This window comes from Vipera berus (assembly GCF_964194415.1).
Source record: "Vipera berus genome assembly, chromosome: 1".
Lineage (NCBI taxonomy): Eukaryota > Metazoa > Chordata > Lepidosauria > Squamata > Viperidae > Vipera > Vipera berus.
This window is the reverse complement of record NC_138202.1, coordinates 90,473,468-90,491,884: the sequence shown is the minus strand read 5'-3', so window position 1 is coordinate 90,491,884 and position 18,417 is coordinate 90,473,468. Positions and strand designations below refer to the sequence as shown.

The 18,417-nt window shown below is 35.8% G+C and overlaps 2 protein-coding genes across 2 annotated transcripts in view; one reads left to right on the top strand and one right to left on the bottom strand.

The window, feature by feature from the left end:
• The window catches only part of LOC308668492 (uncharacterized protein), a gene marked incomplete at its 3' end in the record, with an annotated part of 620,085 nt that overhangs the window by 111,713 nt on the left and 489,955 nt on the right, over positions 1–18,417 (top strand). The window lies entirely within an intron of this gene.
• Positions 1–18,417, bottom strand: part of GAS2 (growth arrest specific 2) — a gene marked incomplete at both ends in the record, with an annotated part of 117,512 nt that overhangs the window by 43,387 nt on the left and 55,708 nt on the right. Inside the window, one exon of the mRNA XM_081314877.1 lies at positions 11,514–11,655. Within this exon, the coding sequence (XP_081171003.1) occupies positions 11,514–11,655 (142 nt within the window). The remainder of the gene's footprint in view (positions 1–11,513; positions 11,656–18,417) is intronic.

Genomic DNA, 18,417 nt, shown 5'->3' with positions numbered 1-18,417 from the left:
AAAAAAATGATGCAATTACTTCCTACCCATTCAATTTTCTAAAGAAAGCTGCAACTTGTGTGTGAAATAAACCTATAATGTTTCTCAGGTCTGTCATAGTGAAAGCCCAATGGTATGTTTTAACAAAGTGTTACACACGGATGCAAACACACACATGGGTGGGGGATGGAGGGAGAGAGAGAGAGAGAGAGAGAGAGAGAGAGAGAGAGAGAGAGAGAGAGAGAGAGAGAGAGAGAGAGAGAGAGAGAGAGAGAGAGTGTACACGTGAGGTTGGAGTCTAAATCTTGTGATTAGTTCCTTACTTCCATCATTCTTCTCTGGATATCTCTGGAACTTCAACCTTGCCTCAAGGTGCAATTCAAATTAAAATCAAACCAAATCAAACCAAACCATATATTTGCACATTCTGGACACAAGGGAAGGCGGGGGAAAGCTCCTAGTTATTCTCTGATCCCCACCTAACAACAAACTTTCTTGTGTGATTTGATAGTAACCTCATTTACAAACCCAAAGAATGCCTCTAAGAATGAGTTGGCCAGAAAAGCAAACTTTTGATGCAAGCAATCTGAAAAGAAACAATTTGGAAAACAAGCCCTGATTATTTAAACAATTCTACAATCTGCAAAGAGATTATTCTAGTTGCATCTTTGGTCACAAAAGATCTTTTAAATAAAGTAATTTGTCTAATTGAAAGGATATGTGGCCAAACATCACATTCTATAGAAGTAACAGGCAGTGATCACAACCAGCCACTCTGACTTAAGCAATTACAACTGCTTTTAATTTCTATGCTTATGGCACATACTGTAGAACCTGTCATAATTTCCTACCCCGTCATGAGTTACATTCACTTCATTTGAGTAGTGTTATGTGTGTTGTAGCATGTGTTATGACAGGAAAAGCACAACATACTTTCTAAATTGGGCATGGCTAATATAAAGGCACAAAATGTCAATCATAAGACAAAAGGGCCTTTTATACTTCTCTGTTCAAGCTTCACCTTAAATGGTGTATCAATGCACGTTAAGTAATCTCAATTTCTCAGCCCTTTTTTCTCTCTCCCTGAAATAAGCAGAATTATCCATAATGTCAATAAAACAAGCAAGAAGCCCATATTCAGAATCTATTATTTATCCCAAGGGTAGAATTAAGAGGCCAAGATGAGCAACAATGAGATATTAACATAAAAGAGGCCAATGCCTTTTTGAAATTAAATTCAGACAGGACTGTTATACTCATATTTGCTGCATGACCTTCTGCTTTGCAAGTACTTAACTGATGGAATGCGTGAATCTACTTCTCTCATAATTGAGGCATACATTGAATATCACTCTCAGATAAGATAATATAACCTTTATTGTAATTTTTTAATGTGGGAACAACGACACACATTAAAAATGACATTTAGTTGCCTGCTTTCAAAGTGAACACATATATGACACACACGTAAACATACTATATACAACATATACATACTATATAGAACATATATATAGACCTACATCCCTACATATAAATAACATATGAACATATAAATATTAAACACAGAAAGAAAACAAAAGGGAGCAACAAACATTACCGCATAATTGGAAATTTCTGACTTGAGAAATCTAGAACCCTGAGATTCAGTAAGTAGATCTAAATGCAATTAGTGGCCGGGGTTATGATGGAATCACTGGTCTACCCCAACAACGATACAGGTAGTATTTTTAACATTTGTATTATTGTGTTTTATTGTTGTTAGCCGCCCTGAGTCCTTTGGGAGATAGGACGGCATATAAGTCCCATAAATAAATAAATAAATAAATAAATAAATAAATAAATAAATAAATAAATAAATAAATAGTCCTTGATTTACAACCACAACTGAGTCCAGTGTTTCCACTGTTCAGCAAGGTGGTTGTTAAATGAGTTGTATCTGATTTTACAAACTTTTTTTTTTGCCGTGGTTAAGCAAATCACTGCAGTTATTTGCATGGTTGTTAGGCAAATCTGGCTTCCCCTTCCATTGACCTTGTTTGCTGGAAAATGGCTGTAAAGGTTGTAAAGAATAGAATAGAATAGAATAGAATAGAATAGAATAGAATAGAATAGAATAGAATAGAATAGAATAGAATAGAATAGAATAGAATAGAATAGAAGAATAGAATAGAATAGAATAGAATAGAATAGAATAGAATAGAATAGAATAGAATAGAATAGAATAGAATAGAATAGAATAGAATAGAATAGAATAGAATAGAATAGAATAGAATAGAATAGAATTGTTGGAAGGGACCTTGTAAGTCATCTAGTCCAACCCCCTGCCCAAACAGGAGATCCTACACCATTTCTGACAGATAGCAGTCCAGTTTCTTCTTGAAAGCTTCCAGTGATGAAGCTTCCACCACCTCTGCAGGAAATCTGTTCCATTGGTTGATTGTTCTCACTGACAGAAAAGTTCTCCTTATTTCTAGGTTGAATCTCTCCTTGATCAGTTTCCATCTGTTATTCCTTGTCTTGGCCTTATGACACCAGGATGCTGCAACTAATGTAAATACATACTGGCTACTAAGCAACCACATTTTGATCATGTGACCATGAAAGCTGCTGCAACAGTTTTAAGTGCATGAACCAGTTGTAAGTCACTTTTTTTCAGTGCCGCTGTAACTATGAACAGTCACTAAACAAATGGATGTAAGTCGAGGGCTACTTGTATACTGTATGGATGGTGTCAGACTTTTCCTTGCCTCTTCTAGAGTAAAAGCCAGGCCAGCAGGGATTCTAGAATGACGTGGTTTTGACAAGTAGATTTATTTAAAAAATAATAGAAATGACATTAAATAAAAAAAAATCTGGAAATTGCCAAAAATAGAATGCAAGCCCTATTTAAAATGAAGTACAATTCAATTTTTGTGCTTCTTTTTCCTTCCTGCGCAGTGCATATTTTATATACCGTAATATAATATTATATTATATGACAACTTGGACTGTTTGTTTTCCGATCCTAGCAGCTATAGCATAAGCCTGCATCTAACAGCAGGGATTCTAACCTCAACCTTTCAAATTCCTTGCATAAATATATAATCATTTGAAGCCATTAACATTCATATCTTGCAAGTGGGAAACCTTGGCACAATGATATAAATGATCAACATAATGGCAGCCCTAACTTGCCATGGGTTAATTATTGGAAACAAGAGCCTCTTACAAATCTACTGCAAAATCATTCAGAGATTTATCACTTAACCTCCCTTTTCTTCCATCTATTAGTTACTTTGGGACAAGGCTGTTGAAAAGAATTAGATTAATAAAGACAATATGGGAAATGAGACAGGAACTAAAAGAGGAATTAAAACAAGCATTTTCTATGCCCAATACCCATCTACATGCTTTTTTCATATCTTTTCATGAAAAGGCTGAGTTGCCTTGGCAACTGCCAGAGTGCTAGAGCCATAGAGTCATGAAGTTTTCCATAAATCATTGCAAACAACATGTTTTCAGTAATGTCAAACAAGAACATATTTCACGGCATCACTGAATACTGTCTAGCATAATTTTTTATTTTTTTTCCTCCAGCTAGTATTTGCACTGTAATGGGAAATATATATAAGGAATATAAGCTATTCCTTCATTTAAACAAACACCCAAAGGTAATCAAGTTATCTCTTTAATATAGGTTTAGCAAGGAGTAAGGTAAAACAGAAGGGAACATCTTATTAAATTGTTCAGTTGCTAGATAATGAAATACATTTAAGGAAATGATTTTAATCAGGTTTCTATCACTCAGATGATAACCAAGGAAATGGTTTGGTAAAGTAATATACTGAAAACTTTTCCTTTTTAGTTTTGCTCTTTGAAAGAACTAACTCAACTATGGAAGATTCACTTTAGGTTTTATTCTACTATTATAAATTGAAGATGGAGTACTATACAAAACCAAAACAACTGAGACTTTCTGTTACATAATTTCCAGATGGAGAACTTAATCTGTCAAAGGATATTAAGTTGCCATTGATTTATTTAGTCCTCTACTGAAAGGGTACTGAAAAGATGAAAAAAAAGCTAGAGAAAAGAACTTCATGTAATGAAATAGCTGATTGAAACCCAGCTATTTTTTTTCTTATATCATCCTTCAATTCATATTTACTCAGTAGCTTATATAAGGAAAGCAAAATATAAATGCAAAAATATAATTGTAGTATATTAAAAACCAAATGTAGCATATACATCCAAGAAAGTACAATTTGATGAAAAAATATCAGCAGCTTTTTAAAAAGGTGGTTGATGCTGAAAGAGAACTAAAGTAGACATCAACAAGCAGGTAACCATTCTTTGACAAGTCATTTCAAGAAAAGGCAGTTTGTCTGGGAGCTACCGAATTCACTTTAGGGGAAAGACCGTAATCAACAAACAGGAGAAGAAAATTCTCCACAGCAATTTTTTTTTTTCTGAAGAGGTGAGGAAAAAAAATCCAAAAAAATATCTTGGGGTGGGAGGGAGGGAAAGTTCTCTGACAAAGATTGATTCACATCTACAAAAGGAAATATTTCAAAGGGATCCAAATAACAGAAGATTAAAAAAAAGTTCATAAGTTCTAGAACCGCATCATAAGAATTATGATGCCTAAATGGCATGGGTCCGGATTATTTACAGGAGCACCTTCTGCCGGCATCAACTTCCCATCGTCCTGTGTGCTCCCACAGAGAGGGCCTCCTCAGGGTGCCATCGGCCAGGGAATGCCGACTGGCGGCCCCCAGGGGGAGAGCATTCTCTGTGGGTGCGCCTGCCCTCTGGAATCAGCTCCCTGTTGAACTCCGGATGGCTCCCGACCTTCACTCCTTTCGCCGCAACCTGAAAACTTGGTTATTTGAGCTTGCCGGCCTGGACTGAGGGATTGGGATTTTAAATTTTTAGAATGTGATTTACTTGTTGGGGCTAATTTAATTTAATTTATTTTTAACCTTGTATATTGTGTTTTAACTGCCCTGTACACCGCCCCGAGTCCTTTGGGAGAAGGGCGGTATATAAATCCAATAAAATAAATAAATAAATAAATAAATAAATAAATAAATAGATAGATAGATAGATAGATAGATAGATAGATAAATAGATAATTAATTAATTAATTAATTAATTAATTAATTAATTATGCATGTAGCAACCATGAATGCCGTTATAGTATTCACCACGTGCAGGAAATAAGTGAGGTGGGATAAGACAGAGATAGAACTGGACTGTTGTCTTAAATGGGATTATCATAATAGTTATGATGACATCAACTTGTATTTTACTAATACATTATCAAAAGGACAAGACAGCGTTTTCTTCTGCAGATCCAGCTGATGTTTCATCTTAGGAACTTCAGAACCTGGTTAGAGTATTCAGGTGAGCAGATTTCAAATTGGCTATATGAGATGTGCAGATTGGCTCCATCTTTTCTCCCCTGACTTCCACACATTTAGACGGCATTCAAAAAAGAAATAGTAATTTATAATTCTCCTGATAATGTGGTACCCTGTTTCATTAAGGAACTAAACTCTATGGAGAAAGGGTCACACTCAAAGCAATGCTAGCTCATTTCCCCCTTCAGAAACCCAGCTGAAGGTATGGAATTCAGGAAAAATAAAGGGCAGAAATGTACTTATATCTCCACTTTTCACCTATGTATACGCTTGATTTATATAACTGGTTGCGTGAAAAGAGCTTATGTAAGATTTTTTAAGCTCCACAGCCACTGTTAACTGGCTAGCAGTGGTCTGAAGCCATTAAGATCTCTAACTTTTAAACAAAGAGCCTTTTGACTTTGCATTTGTAGTACACAAAAGAAGTGTTCAGGTATTGATTTAGTATGCAAAAAAAATGCTCAGTTTCAGCCATCACTAGTTTCAGTAACAGTTTTATAGTTTCCTTATCTAATCTCTCCAAAATCCCTATGGAAGAGAAATAGATACTATACTTAATTCCATTTTGACAATGTATTCTAAACACTATTGGCTATTTTATGTTATTTTTTGTAAGTCTTCCTAGAAAATATCTAAGGAATTAAATATTATCCTTCCTGCAGAGATGACTGAGCTGATATATAACTGAAAGAACAGATGTTCACTCTAAAACAGCTTCTTTTCTCTAAACAATCAGGAGAAATGGTTCTCCTGGAATAGTTCTATAACAAGGTTTGCATATATATATCTACGAAAACATATATATATATATATATATATATATATATGTGTGTGTGTGTGTGTGTGTGTGTGTGTTTTAAAAAAAGTTTTATTATAGTTGTCTGGGTATACCATCTATGACCAATTCTTGTATCTATGTTCTGAAGTTACTAGTACAGAGATTTGCATGCCAGCATAAGTCACTGACTAATCTGTAAGCTTAGTTTTGCTTGTACTGTAATCCCAGAAACTGATGGAAAGCAAGCAATAAAATAAATTACTTTGGACTACCCTATCATCATGCATAGCCTGTGGATACCTCTCTAATGTCATTGGAAGATGGTATGCTAAAATGATGGGTGAGAGGAAGGGGATTCTGTAAAGTCATTAAAATGTTTATACAGTACTACCATGATCTGGTAAATGTATCTGTTTATTTCTGTGACTTCTGTGATTATTCATATCTGTCTCTCTTCTAGATGATTGCAGTAGAGTAGAAAACCAATCATTAGCAGAAGTTAAATTAAGACTACCTTTAAGAAAATATCTTCAGTAACAGGAATGGAACACACACTTCAAAAATCATGTTCATTTACCTTCTGGATATTTTAAAGAGTGAATTATCTGATGTTAGTTACATAGCTGCTAATCATGGCAACTACTTGCAATCAAAAGTAATATAATTTAGTATTTAGAATGGTCAGGAGAAGCAACTAATTGGCTACTATGGGAAACAAGATAGTAGGCAAGATAAGTTATCCTAGTAGGTTTTTCTTACAGTTTTTTCTTTCTTTTTTTAATTAAAATTAAGCGGTTACAATCAATTAAAACTACACGAACAATCACCTGAAGAGATATTTGAAGCTTCAAATGAAAGTTAGTGAAAATAACTTTGTTGAATTCTTTATCTTGCTAATGAAGATTTCTGGGAAACTCAAAAAATGTATCTGGCTTTGTAATACTTTGGTTCATTCTAAAGATTGATGATTTTATTATTTATAACTCCAGATTTAACTCTTTATAAGAACTTAATTTCCAATGCTCTAAATCAGGGGTGTTGAACTCGCAATGTCACGTATCATATCACGATGTATCACAATTTTTTTGCCATTGCCAGCAATGGGGATGGGCGCGGTTTTGCTATGATGCATCCAGCCTGTGGGCCAGCAGTTTGACACCCCTGCTCTAACTATCCAAGAAAACTGTTTTGAAGGATGGCTTATACTTTTACCAACCTAAATTATCATTTTATCAGTTTGCATGGTTTTTTCTTATGGAGCAATATGGCTAAATTTGCTATTTCATTAGCATGTCAGTGTGTTTAAAAAACAATTTAACAGAACTACAGCTATCGATATATATATATATATATATATATATATATATATATATATATATATATATATATATATATATATATATATATAATGTAATCAACAAGAGTAATGAAGAAAGCGAAGAAGACAATGCGAACAGAATATTCTCACATACAAAAATATAAGAAAAAGAGGTTCAATACAGAAGATGAACAGATCATTTGCAACTCAGATATGAGTTACACATATTCAAAAACCTTTTGAGCTGTGGAAAACAGAAGCCTCTTGATGATAGTCCAGCTGATTCAATGGGCTCATCTTCCATCGCAACAGCTGAATTTCATTTCCAAACAAACAACTGGTTCCCTTCATCGCCTACTGAAATGCAATCCTGAGGCAAAAAAGTTGTCCTAAATTTTGTATCAAAAGAGATCTGTTGTACGAATGAAAAGGAGAACCAAATACTTCAAAGATGAGGATTTCATCTGAACTACTGCCTTTGGGATACAAATCTGACACAAGACAAGGTACAAGATATTATCACTTGATTCTCCTCTTCTTCTCTGAATGAAATGGCTAGGGGTAAATCGGTGTAAGACAAGAGTACTTGCATCCTGTTATTTTCAAAATAGTTATATGCCAATTTTAAAATCACATGTTTAGTTGAATTCTAAATATGAATTTAAGGACACAAGCAACATCAATTTGTATCTCCTGGATATGTAAAAGAATTGGATTTTTATGTGTTATTTTTTTAACCAAAGAACAGATGACTTGAGCCAAACATTTACACTAATATAGTGATTTAAAAATTTATGTATAAAAATAAACAAGCCAATTTTACATTTGTTGAAAAAGTGATTTTTTTAAAAAAATAAATTTCTCCAAGCCCTGAGGATGTTGTGCATAATCCATGTAGATATTTTTAGCAAAATCATAGATGTGATTTATCACTTTCCCAGACTAACACAAAGCCCTGGAATTGTTTTGTGGTCTGCTATCCAATAACTACCCAGGTCCAACACTGCTTAACTTTTCAAAATTAGTCAACTTTGGCTTTGTATTTTCATGTAGATTAATAGTAACTTCATTTGAAAAGCAACGTATTGGCATATTAGGTTTGATTTTCATCTCCTTCCTCAATAATCAAACATACCTAAACTGCACTTGAAAAAAAATCAATACAATGTGCATCAATCTTTCATGAAGTATATTTCAGGTAGCTATTAACTATGAAAACTGTGGATTTCCTAAGATGATTCAAGAATTAAGTGACAGGCATGAGGTGTGTTGGAAGGCAAAAAGGAATTTCAAAGTATCTGGAATCATGATGTTAGCTACTATCTGCAATTCTTTAAAGCAGTTTAGTAAGTTCTCAGAGCTGCAGAACAGCTCTGCCATATAATCTTATAAAAGAAAAACAATGCTGGCAAGTATTATCCAGTGGTGCTAATTTTATCTTTGTCCTTAATGTTTGATCACTCATGATATAAACATGAAAAAATCAAAATTTATATAGTTGGCAGAAGGAATTTCCAACTGAAAGATCCTGATATGGTATTGTATACATTTATCATCATCATCATCATCATCATCATCATCATCATCATCATCATCATCATCATCATTATTATTATTATTATTATTATTATTATTATTATTATTATTATTATTATTATTATTATTATTTCAAAATTAAATAATTTTCCAGTGGTGCTAATTTTATCTTTGTCCTTAATGTTTGATCATTCATGATATCAACATGAAAAAATCAAAATTTATATAGTTGGCAGAAGGATCCTGATATTTAATTTGGTATTGTATGCATATTATTATTATTATTATTATTATTATTATTATTATTATTATTATTATTATTATTATTATTATTATTATTATTATTATTATTATTATTATTATTATTATGTCAAAATTAAATAATTACATATGATTTATTCTTTCCTTTCTTATTTATTAAGAGATACTTTAAAAAGAATCATTTGAGGAAGCAAATGATTATTAGTTATTTTGTTTAAGATCTTTTTTCTGATTTGCCATTATTTTACATATGTTATTGAGGATGTGCAAAACATTTGTGGCCAGTAAGCCAAATAATCAGAGGAAAAAAAGCTGGAAGTAGCAAGGAGAATAGATCTAATCTTAGAATATTGATACTCACATACTACAAAGTTATAAGCATACAATTGAAGCCCAAACCAAACTGTGGGTCTGCTTTAGTTATTAAGATCTAAATGAGTAACTTTTGAAACTCAGTAATAAGTGCCATTCAAAAAAAAACTACATAGCTCAGTAGATAAAGAATGTTAGTAGTGATTAGAAAAATAATAATCGGTATAGATATATAATAGAAAAATCCTGAGCATAATGAATTGTATAGTCTGAATTTTTGCTCACTTTCTTGAATAATTTTCACTGAGAAATGATCTAGGGGCTAAAACATTTAGGGGAAAAATATGATAAATATGTCCAGAGTTCTACTAATATTAAATATATTTAAGTGGTTGCTTGTCTAAATGTTCCACCAAATAATAATAAAAAAACCTATGCAGACAACTGGTAGATAAAGAGAAAACTGCCCTTTCTGCACATACAAAAAAGAATAATAATTATAAAAAAAATCAGTAATGCAATTACTTTGCCTGGACTGCCCCCAATCAATTCCCCGGAAAGCAAATCCCTGACTCCATAGATTTAGAGAAAAGGTGCTTTTACTAGGTAATATCTGAATGCAGTGAAAGTCAGGCAAAGTCTGAAACAAGCGTGTGCAAAAATTACAAATTGAAAATCATCTCAGAGCCCGCCCACCCCCCTCAGTAGTCAGGCAGACAGAGTCCAATCATTGTCCAGTAAGATGTTTTGGGAACTTCTCCAGTCCAGGTGCTCTGTGACTGTGCATACCACACCCAGGACAGTTGGCCTTGAAGATGTGAGATAGCCGCCTTTGGCCTCTCTGTATTCCATGTTCAATTCTCCCCAGTTATTCCTAGCATTTCACTATCCCACCTCCTGCTTGCTTCCCCTCCCAAATGCCCATTGTTCCCTCTCCCCCCCCATTTCCATGGCAGCTGTCAGCAAGCTTGAAGGAAAGCGATGATGGCCAGGCTGACATATTTCCTATGTTTTGAAGTAATATAACAATTACATCATTCATTTTTTTCTTTCCTGCCTAGCAATCATACAATGTAGTCAAGATAATCGATGTATTAACCTCCCAAATGAATGAGTATCAAATTGACATCTAAGTAAAGATCCTTCCACATTCAATAGCTGCACCAGCGTGAGATCAGTGCTGTATCTCAGCCTTAAGGTTCTGCAGAAGTCTTAGCAAAGTGGGACAGTTGAGTTCTGAATGCTGATTCACAGTTGATTAGCTGTTGTTCCAGATAAAATTATGTTTCCTTTGGAATTACAAGGTGAAGTTTTCTGAGAGAAAGAACTTCTGCCCTGTCCCATTTAGCTTCTCAGAGCTGCCCCACCTTTCCTACTGTAGATACCATCATGCCTTGCCACCAATTCCCATCCTCTGGAATATCTGAGGGACAACGGCAGAAGTTACAGCAGCATTTTAATTTTCTGTAATCTCCAAGTAGCCAGTTGCAGAGAGTACTGGTCTATTCAGCAAGTGTACTTAACAAGAAATTAAAAATATCTGTTGTGAAGCTGTGGGCATCAAAATGGTGTGGAAGACTTATTCAGATTACAATCTAAAATACAACAGACCTGAATCAAGTTGTTGTTTTTTTTAACCCATTTCTTGAAATGCCTTTATTTTCTTCGAAATTCTGATATTATTATTATGCCCTTAAAAATAATACACGTTATTCCAAAAGTAAGGAAACTATAAATTATTGAGTTCTGTAAAAAAAAAATAAGGAGGAATAATGACATGCCACTTCGATATAATTATTTTTTGAAACAGAATGTGACCTCACCTCACAAAAGACTGATTAAATCCCATGAAAATCATTAAAAACATATGTGGCATACAGTGCAATATGCTAAAAAGTGCCTCATGTTACTGGGTGATACATACCCAAGCCTTCAGATTCAAAGAGACAAGTGTCATCCACTCCCACATCTCTGCACCAGGATAGGAAATTTGCTGTATTATCCCGTGCAAAAAAAGATCCAGAAGGAGCATTGGCTTTGCAGGGAATTTTCCTCACTGGCATTTTCTGTAACACAAAGAGAAAGGTGGTTGTGAATGGTGACTCATCTTTGCATACAATGGCAACTCATACAAAGACACAACCTGTGGAGGGCTAGCTTAGTCCATGAAATGATTCAAGAATTGAACTTGATAGCCTAAAATGATATTTTACAGCTCTATGAAAAGACTGAAATATTTTGAAGCAATATAGAGCTAAAAGCATGAAAAGAAGGCAAACATTTTATATCAAACTGAAGACAAGATCAAGTATTGAGATATGAGATAGTAACAATCTGGAACATTAGGACTCAGCAAAACAAATACTAGGTTCCTAGAAACTTGTAGACAACTAACTTGCAGACAATTAAGTTATAGACAACAAAGGTAACCAATCGGATATCAAATGACCAGCACAGGCACAGAATAATCGTGTCATGGCAAACCTGGCTATACAGTGTACACTGGAAAAGTTAACAAGACTGGACAAAGGAATAGAAACTAGAAACCATCTTAGAATGAGGAAAGATGGCATTTGTAATAATAAGTTGCGCCAACAATCCAAGCCACCAGCAAAGACAAAATATAACACTGCAGTAAATGAAAACAGATGTTTTAATTGTGAAAATAAATAAAAATAAACAAATAACCTGAAAGAGAAGTTGACTCTTTTTTGCAACCATGGGACAATTTATGTATCAACTCATCTACATGGGGCTGCCCTTGAAGACCACCCGGAGGCTTCAGCTGGTGCAGAATGCAGCTGCACGGGTTGTGATGGGAGCTCCCCGATACTCCCATATTACACCCCTCCTGCGTGAGCTGCATTGGCTACCAGTTGCCCTCCGGGTGAGATTTAAGGTGCTGGTACTTACCTTTAAAGCCCTACATGGCTTAGGTCCGGGATACTTGCAGGACCATCTGCTGCCGGGAACAAATTCCCATCGTCCAGTACGCTCACACAGAGAAGGCCTCCTCAGGGTACCGTCAGCTAGGCAATGTCGGCTGGCGACCCCCAGGGGGAGGGCCTTCTCTGTGGGAGTGCCAACCCTATGGAATCAGCTCCCCCCTGAGCTTCGGATGGCCCAAAACCTCCAATCCTTTCGCCGCGGCCTCAAAACACACCTGTTCCACCAGGCTGACCTAGACTGACAGGCATTTTAATTAATTTATATTTAGTATTTTTAATTCATTTTTTAAATTCTCTAATTTTTTATTGCACTGATGTTCTCAATTTCATTTTATCTTGATTTATGTACTTATTATATGTTTTGTTGTTAGCCGCCCTGAGTCCTTCGGGAGAGAGGGCGGGATATAAATCCCATCAATAAATAAATAAATAAATCTTCTCTGCCCTAACTCATCCACACTTTTGGTCATCTATATCAGAGATTTTCAATCATCATCATCATCATCATTATTTTTTGCTCATAATCCCCTTCTAAGCTTCATTTACCTCTGTGACTTCTCAAAATATAACATGCTGGAGAGACATTTGGCCCATACTAAAAACTATCAATCTATGCAAAGGATGGTGTTTTCTACCATTTGACTGTAATATAGAGGCTACCTAAATGGTTTTTTGCAACCCACCAAGTAGGAAATGCAGGCAATACAATGATTGATGCAGACAGTCATGCACAAATGCATGCTTTGTATTCCCCCTCTCTCTCCCTCTCTCTCTCTGTACACTCTTATTTCTCCTATAACAATAAATGTTACATCATAGATGTTGTGTACTGGGTTCGTTGCGCAGGAATGAAGACGAGGCGAGTAAGTTCAGCAGAGAGCATGGTTTATTTCTTGCAGGATCTGAACTAGAGAACAGGGCTGCAGTTGCAGCAATTTATACCTTGGCCCCTAGGTGGCGGCCAATAGGTTTGAAGCAACCTGTTGCCGCCTAGGGGACAACAAATAGCAGCGATGGAGATGGGTTGTCTGAGATGCTGGGAGCCGTTAGCTAGCTCCCTGCTCTAGCAACCTACCAGCCGTTACCACGTGGTGTTAACAAACAAGCCCAATACATAACAATAGAGCAGTGCATATTTTCAAAGAGATGCTTTGCTTCTTTGAATATTCAAGCAAATTGCTTCATTGAAGCAGTTTCTTGAAGCAGTTAAGTCACCTCCCTTCCCTTGAAAACAAAATGGCCATGTCATTTTAATTAGGTATGCTTTGACAAATAAACTTTTGACAAGTGCTTCAGAGAACATAGCACTCTTTTCCTCCAATACAACTTGCCCAAGCTTTGGTGAGCCATCCCGGAGGATACATCACTCTACTTTGTCCAGTGTGTTCTTCACAACACCTGAAAAGGCTTCTAACCAAATGTGGTTTCTGTGCAGAATCTTCTCCTGACTTTGGAAGTAGTACTCAGGAAGTATCAGGACAACATTAAGTGCTACATCAGGGCAAATTATATTATACTTTTTTCAGTGAAGAAAACTACTTTGTCACTGTGGTAAAAAATATCTTTGATGAAGCAAATCTTAATTGTTCTGCACAGACCTCCTGTATCATATTTGGATTTTGGTTTTCTATCTGGTTTATCTCAATATGGTACCACAACCATCTTGCAGAGTGCTCCCTATCCTCTTGTTTTGTTTCAGGATTGTATTAATTAAAACTGTTTTCCTTTTTCCAGAACACATAACACAGCTCTCTTTTAAACAAATATTCACTGGCAAATTAAGTGACTGGCTATTATTATAATTAATTTGTTATTCTTTACATCCAAGATTCTTTATTGTCAAAAATTGCCCATAACCGATATAATACTATGCATGCTTTTCAAGTTCAACTATGTTTTCCACTATATCTTCACACTGAGGTATACTTGGACTTTGACAAGTATGCCTGAGCCATTGGTCACAAAATTAAGCATGCTCAAGAGAAAAAGGTGGAGATGACTAGAATAAATTTAATTTAATAGTGAAAGTAAATTAATTATTCTCCCTAATTCTTTACTTCTGTCACATGAAAAATGGCAAATTTTGGAGAAACGTAGGCATGAATGTCTTCAGAGGAACAATGAGAAAAATTAAGATACATATGTCATGACATCAAATCACTGATATGATTTATGTCCTTTGTGAAATCATGACTGACATGCCATAATTTTTCAAATCATTTATGTTTGTTTTAGATTGTACTGGAACGTTAACACCACACAAAAGATTTCAGCAGTAATGTAAGTCCACTCACTCAAGTTGTGCACTCTTGTTAATAATAATAAGTTGGAAGGGACCTTGGAGGTCATCTAGTCCAACCCCCTGCTCAGGCAGGAAACCCTATACCATTTTGGACAAATGGCTGTCCAGTCTCTTCTTAAAAACTTCCAGTGTTGGAGCATTCACAGCTTCTGGAGGCAGGTTGTTCCACTGATTAATTGTTCTAACTGTCAGGTGGTTTCTCCTTAGTTCTAGGTTGCTTCTCTCCTTGATTAGTTTCCATCTGTTGCTTCTTGTCCTGCCTTTGGGAGCTTTGGAGAATAGCTTGAGTCCCTCCTCTTTGTGACAGCCCCTGAGATATTGGAACACTGCTATCATGTCACCCCTCGTCCTTCTCTTCATTAAACTAGACATACCCAATTCCAGCAGCTGTTCCTTATATGTTTTAGTCTCCAGTCCCCTAAGCATCTTTTTTGCTCTTCTCTGTACTCTTTCTAGAGTATCATCTTTTTTACATCATGGTGACCAAAACTGGATGCAGTATTCCAGGTGTGGCCTTACCAAGGCATTGTAAAGTGGTATTAATACTTCACGTGATCTTGATTCTATTCCTCTGTTAATGCAGCCTAGCACTGTGTTGGCTTTTTTGGCAGCTGCAGCACACTGCTGGCTCATATTTAAGTGATTGTCCACTAGGACTCCAAGATCCCTCTCACAGTTACTACTATTGAACAAGGTACCCCCTATACTATACCTGTACATTTGATTTTTCTTGCCTAAATGTAGAACCTTACTTTTTTCACCATTGAATTTCATTTTGTTAGATAGCACACAGTGTTCAAGTCTGTCCAGATCCTCCTGTATCTTAAGCCTGTCTTCTGGAGTGTTGGCTGTTCCTGCCAGCTTGGTGTCATCTGCAAATTTGATGAGTTCCCCATTTATCCCTTTGTCCAAATCGTTGATGAAGATTTGGAAGAGCACTGGGCCCAGAACAGAGCCCTGGGGCACCCCACTACATACTTCCCTCCATGTAGATGTGGTTTCATTGAGGACCACATGCTGAGTACAGTTATTACTGTACCTAGGTTTGTTAATATTAGGCATGCAAAGTAAGTATAATATAAACATATGGATTCAAACCAATATGCATAAACTTCTATACAAAAACAAATCAAGTCTTCAAAAATCCCAAACCAGTAGAATCCCTATAAATCACAGAACAACTATTCATATGTGGCTGGAGATTCAAAGTACATAGAGAATAAGCAATCAAGCCAAGAGCTTTTCAAAATGACAACACATGCATTGTGACAATAATTAATTAATCCTTGATGAACTTTTATCTGATGTCATTATGAAAATTTAAAAAAAAGGTTTGCATCATGATATTGTGATGTACATTTCAGCAATTGTTCCCTTTTAATCCCTCGTGGACACAAGAGAATGTTTGTAGGAATGTTTCTACAAATAGAATAATGTGCATATTTATGCTGGTCACCAACATTACATGAATTTATTGGTAACAAGATACATGTGTTCATATTCAGATGCAATAATAATACATACACATTCAAAATTTTCTCATCTATGAGTAAGTTAGGCTAAAAATAAATGGTTATAATATTCTGATTCTCTATTAAAATGATTTATGGAGTATCTGCTTCTGTTCTGGAGCTGGTTATTAAATTCAAGATTGTGTTTAAGCCAAGTCCTGGGAAGTACAAATGATGTCTGCAAAACCTTCCAGCTTTGAGTCCAGACATAGTTGCATGTAGGGAAAAAATCCAAACAAACAGCCTTAGACAATTCTTGGCAATATCACAAAAGACTCATGGGGAAGGGAGAACACACAAGCAACAGAGAACTGACTGGGTTACACTTAGCTGTAATTACTGGAAAACTAACTGAATCTGATATACGATTCCAGTCAAGAAAAATATTTCAAGTAATGGAATCATTCTGGGAGCAGAGAGGATTTTGCTATAAAGCCTCAAGCAATGTATTAACTCTGTTTTGACTCAAAACTAAATTTCGAGATGTTATTTGCATTCCACATCATAGTACTCAGGTCCACATATACTTAAGATAGCAAATTGGGAGGATCACTCTCACTGGGATATTCTACAGGAGAAGCAATAGATTAATATTAAATGACAATCATGTCAGGTGAAGTAGAAGCAACCAAAGAGAGAAGCAACCTAGAATTATGGAGAAACTTCCTGACAGTTAGAACAATTAACCAGTGGAACAATCTGCCTCCAGAAGCTGTGAATGCTCCAACATTGAAAGTCTTTAAGAAGAGATTTGACAGCCATTTGTCTGAAATGGTATAGGGTTTCCTGCCTGAGCAGGGGGTTGGACTAGATGACCTCCACCACCACCATCATTATCATCATCATCATCATCATCATTATCATTATTGCTATTGTTATTATGGAAAAGAGTCCAAAAGCCAAGTATTTCCATTTTCCTACTAACTCCCATTCAGTTTTTGACTTTCTGCTTGTCAAAATCATAGAAGCCTATCCGGAGTAAAAGAAGACTAGATTTTTCTGGATAACAAAATGTTTACCTTTTTTGTTTTAATTGATTAGTTACCATCAAGTCAGTGTCTATTCTTAGCAACCACACAGATTTTCCACATGATGATTTGTTCCTAGCCTGGTCTTCAATGTATTTCAACACTGTACCAACCTCCATTATAAATGAGTCCACCCACCTCACTGCTGGTCATCGTCTTCTCTTTCCTTTCACCCAGAGCATTCTCTAGAAAGCTAGATCTCCACATAATGTTTCTGAAGTAGGATAATTTGAGCTTGATCATTTGTGCATCAAGTGAGAATTCGAACTGACTTGTTCAATGGTTTGTTTTGTGACTGTCCACAGCATTCTCAAGAATCTTCTCCAACGCCAAAGTTTAAAATTGTCAATACTTTTCCTATTCTGCTTCTTCAATTTTCACTTCCATGGAGTGTAACAGGAAATACCACTGTGCTTTTTGTCAGTAAATAAGATATCACAGCATTTGAATATCTTTTCCAGAGCTTTCATGACTATTTTACCAAGTACAGTCTATGGCATTTTTCTTGATTGCTTATTCCTTTACTGTTGATGGTTGATTGTAAAAGGCAGAAGCCACTGGAAGTATCTTTGTACTATGCACTGATAACCATTATATATACAGTAAAAGTAAAGGTTCCCCCGCACATGCGTGCTAGTCATTTCCAACTCTAGGGGCCGGTGCTCATCTCCGTTTCAAAGCTGAAGAGCCAGCGTTTGTCCAAAGACGTCTCCATGGTCATGTGGCCAGCATGACTAGACGCCAAAGGCACACAGAACGCTGTTACCTTCCCACCGTAGTGGTCCCTATTTTTCTACTAGCATTTTTATGTGCTTTCGAACTGCTAGGTTGGCAGAAGCTGGGACGAGTAACAGGCGCTCAATCTGTTATGCGGCACTCAGGATTCGACCTGTCAAACTGCGGATCTTCTGATCGACAAGCTCAGCCTCCTAACCCACTGAGCCACCATGTCCCTTTCTCATATATAAATTTCTCATATATAAATTTTTTGGATTGCTAACAAAGAATTAAAGGGAGACTGATATGCATTTCAAACTTA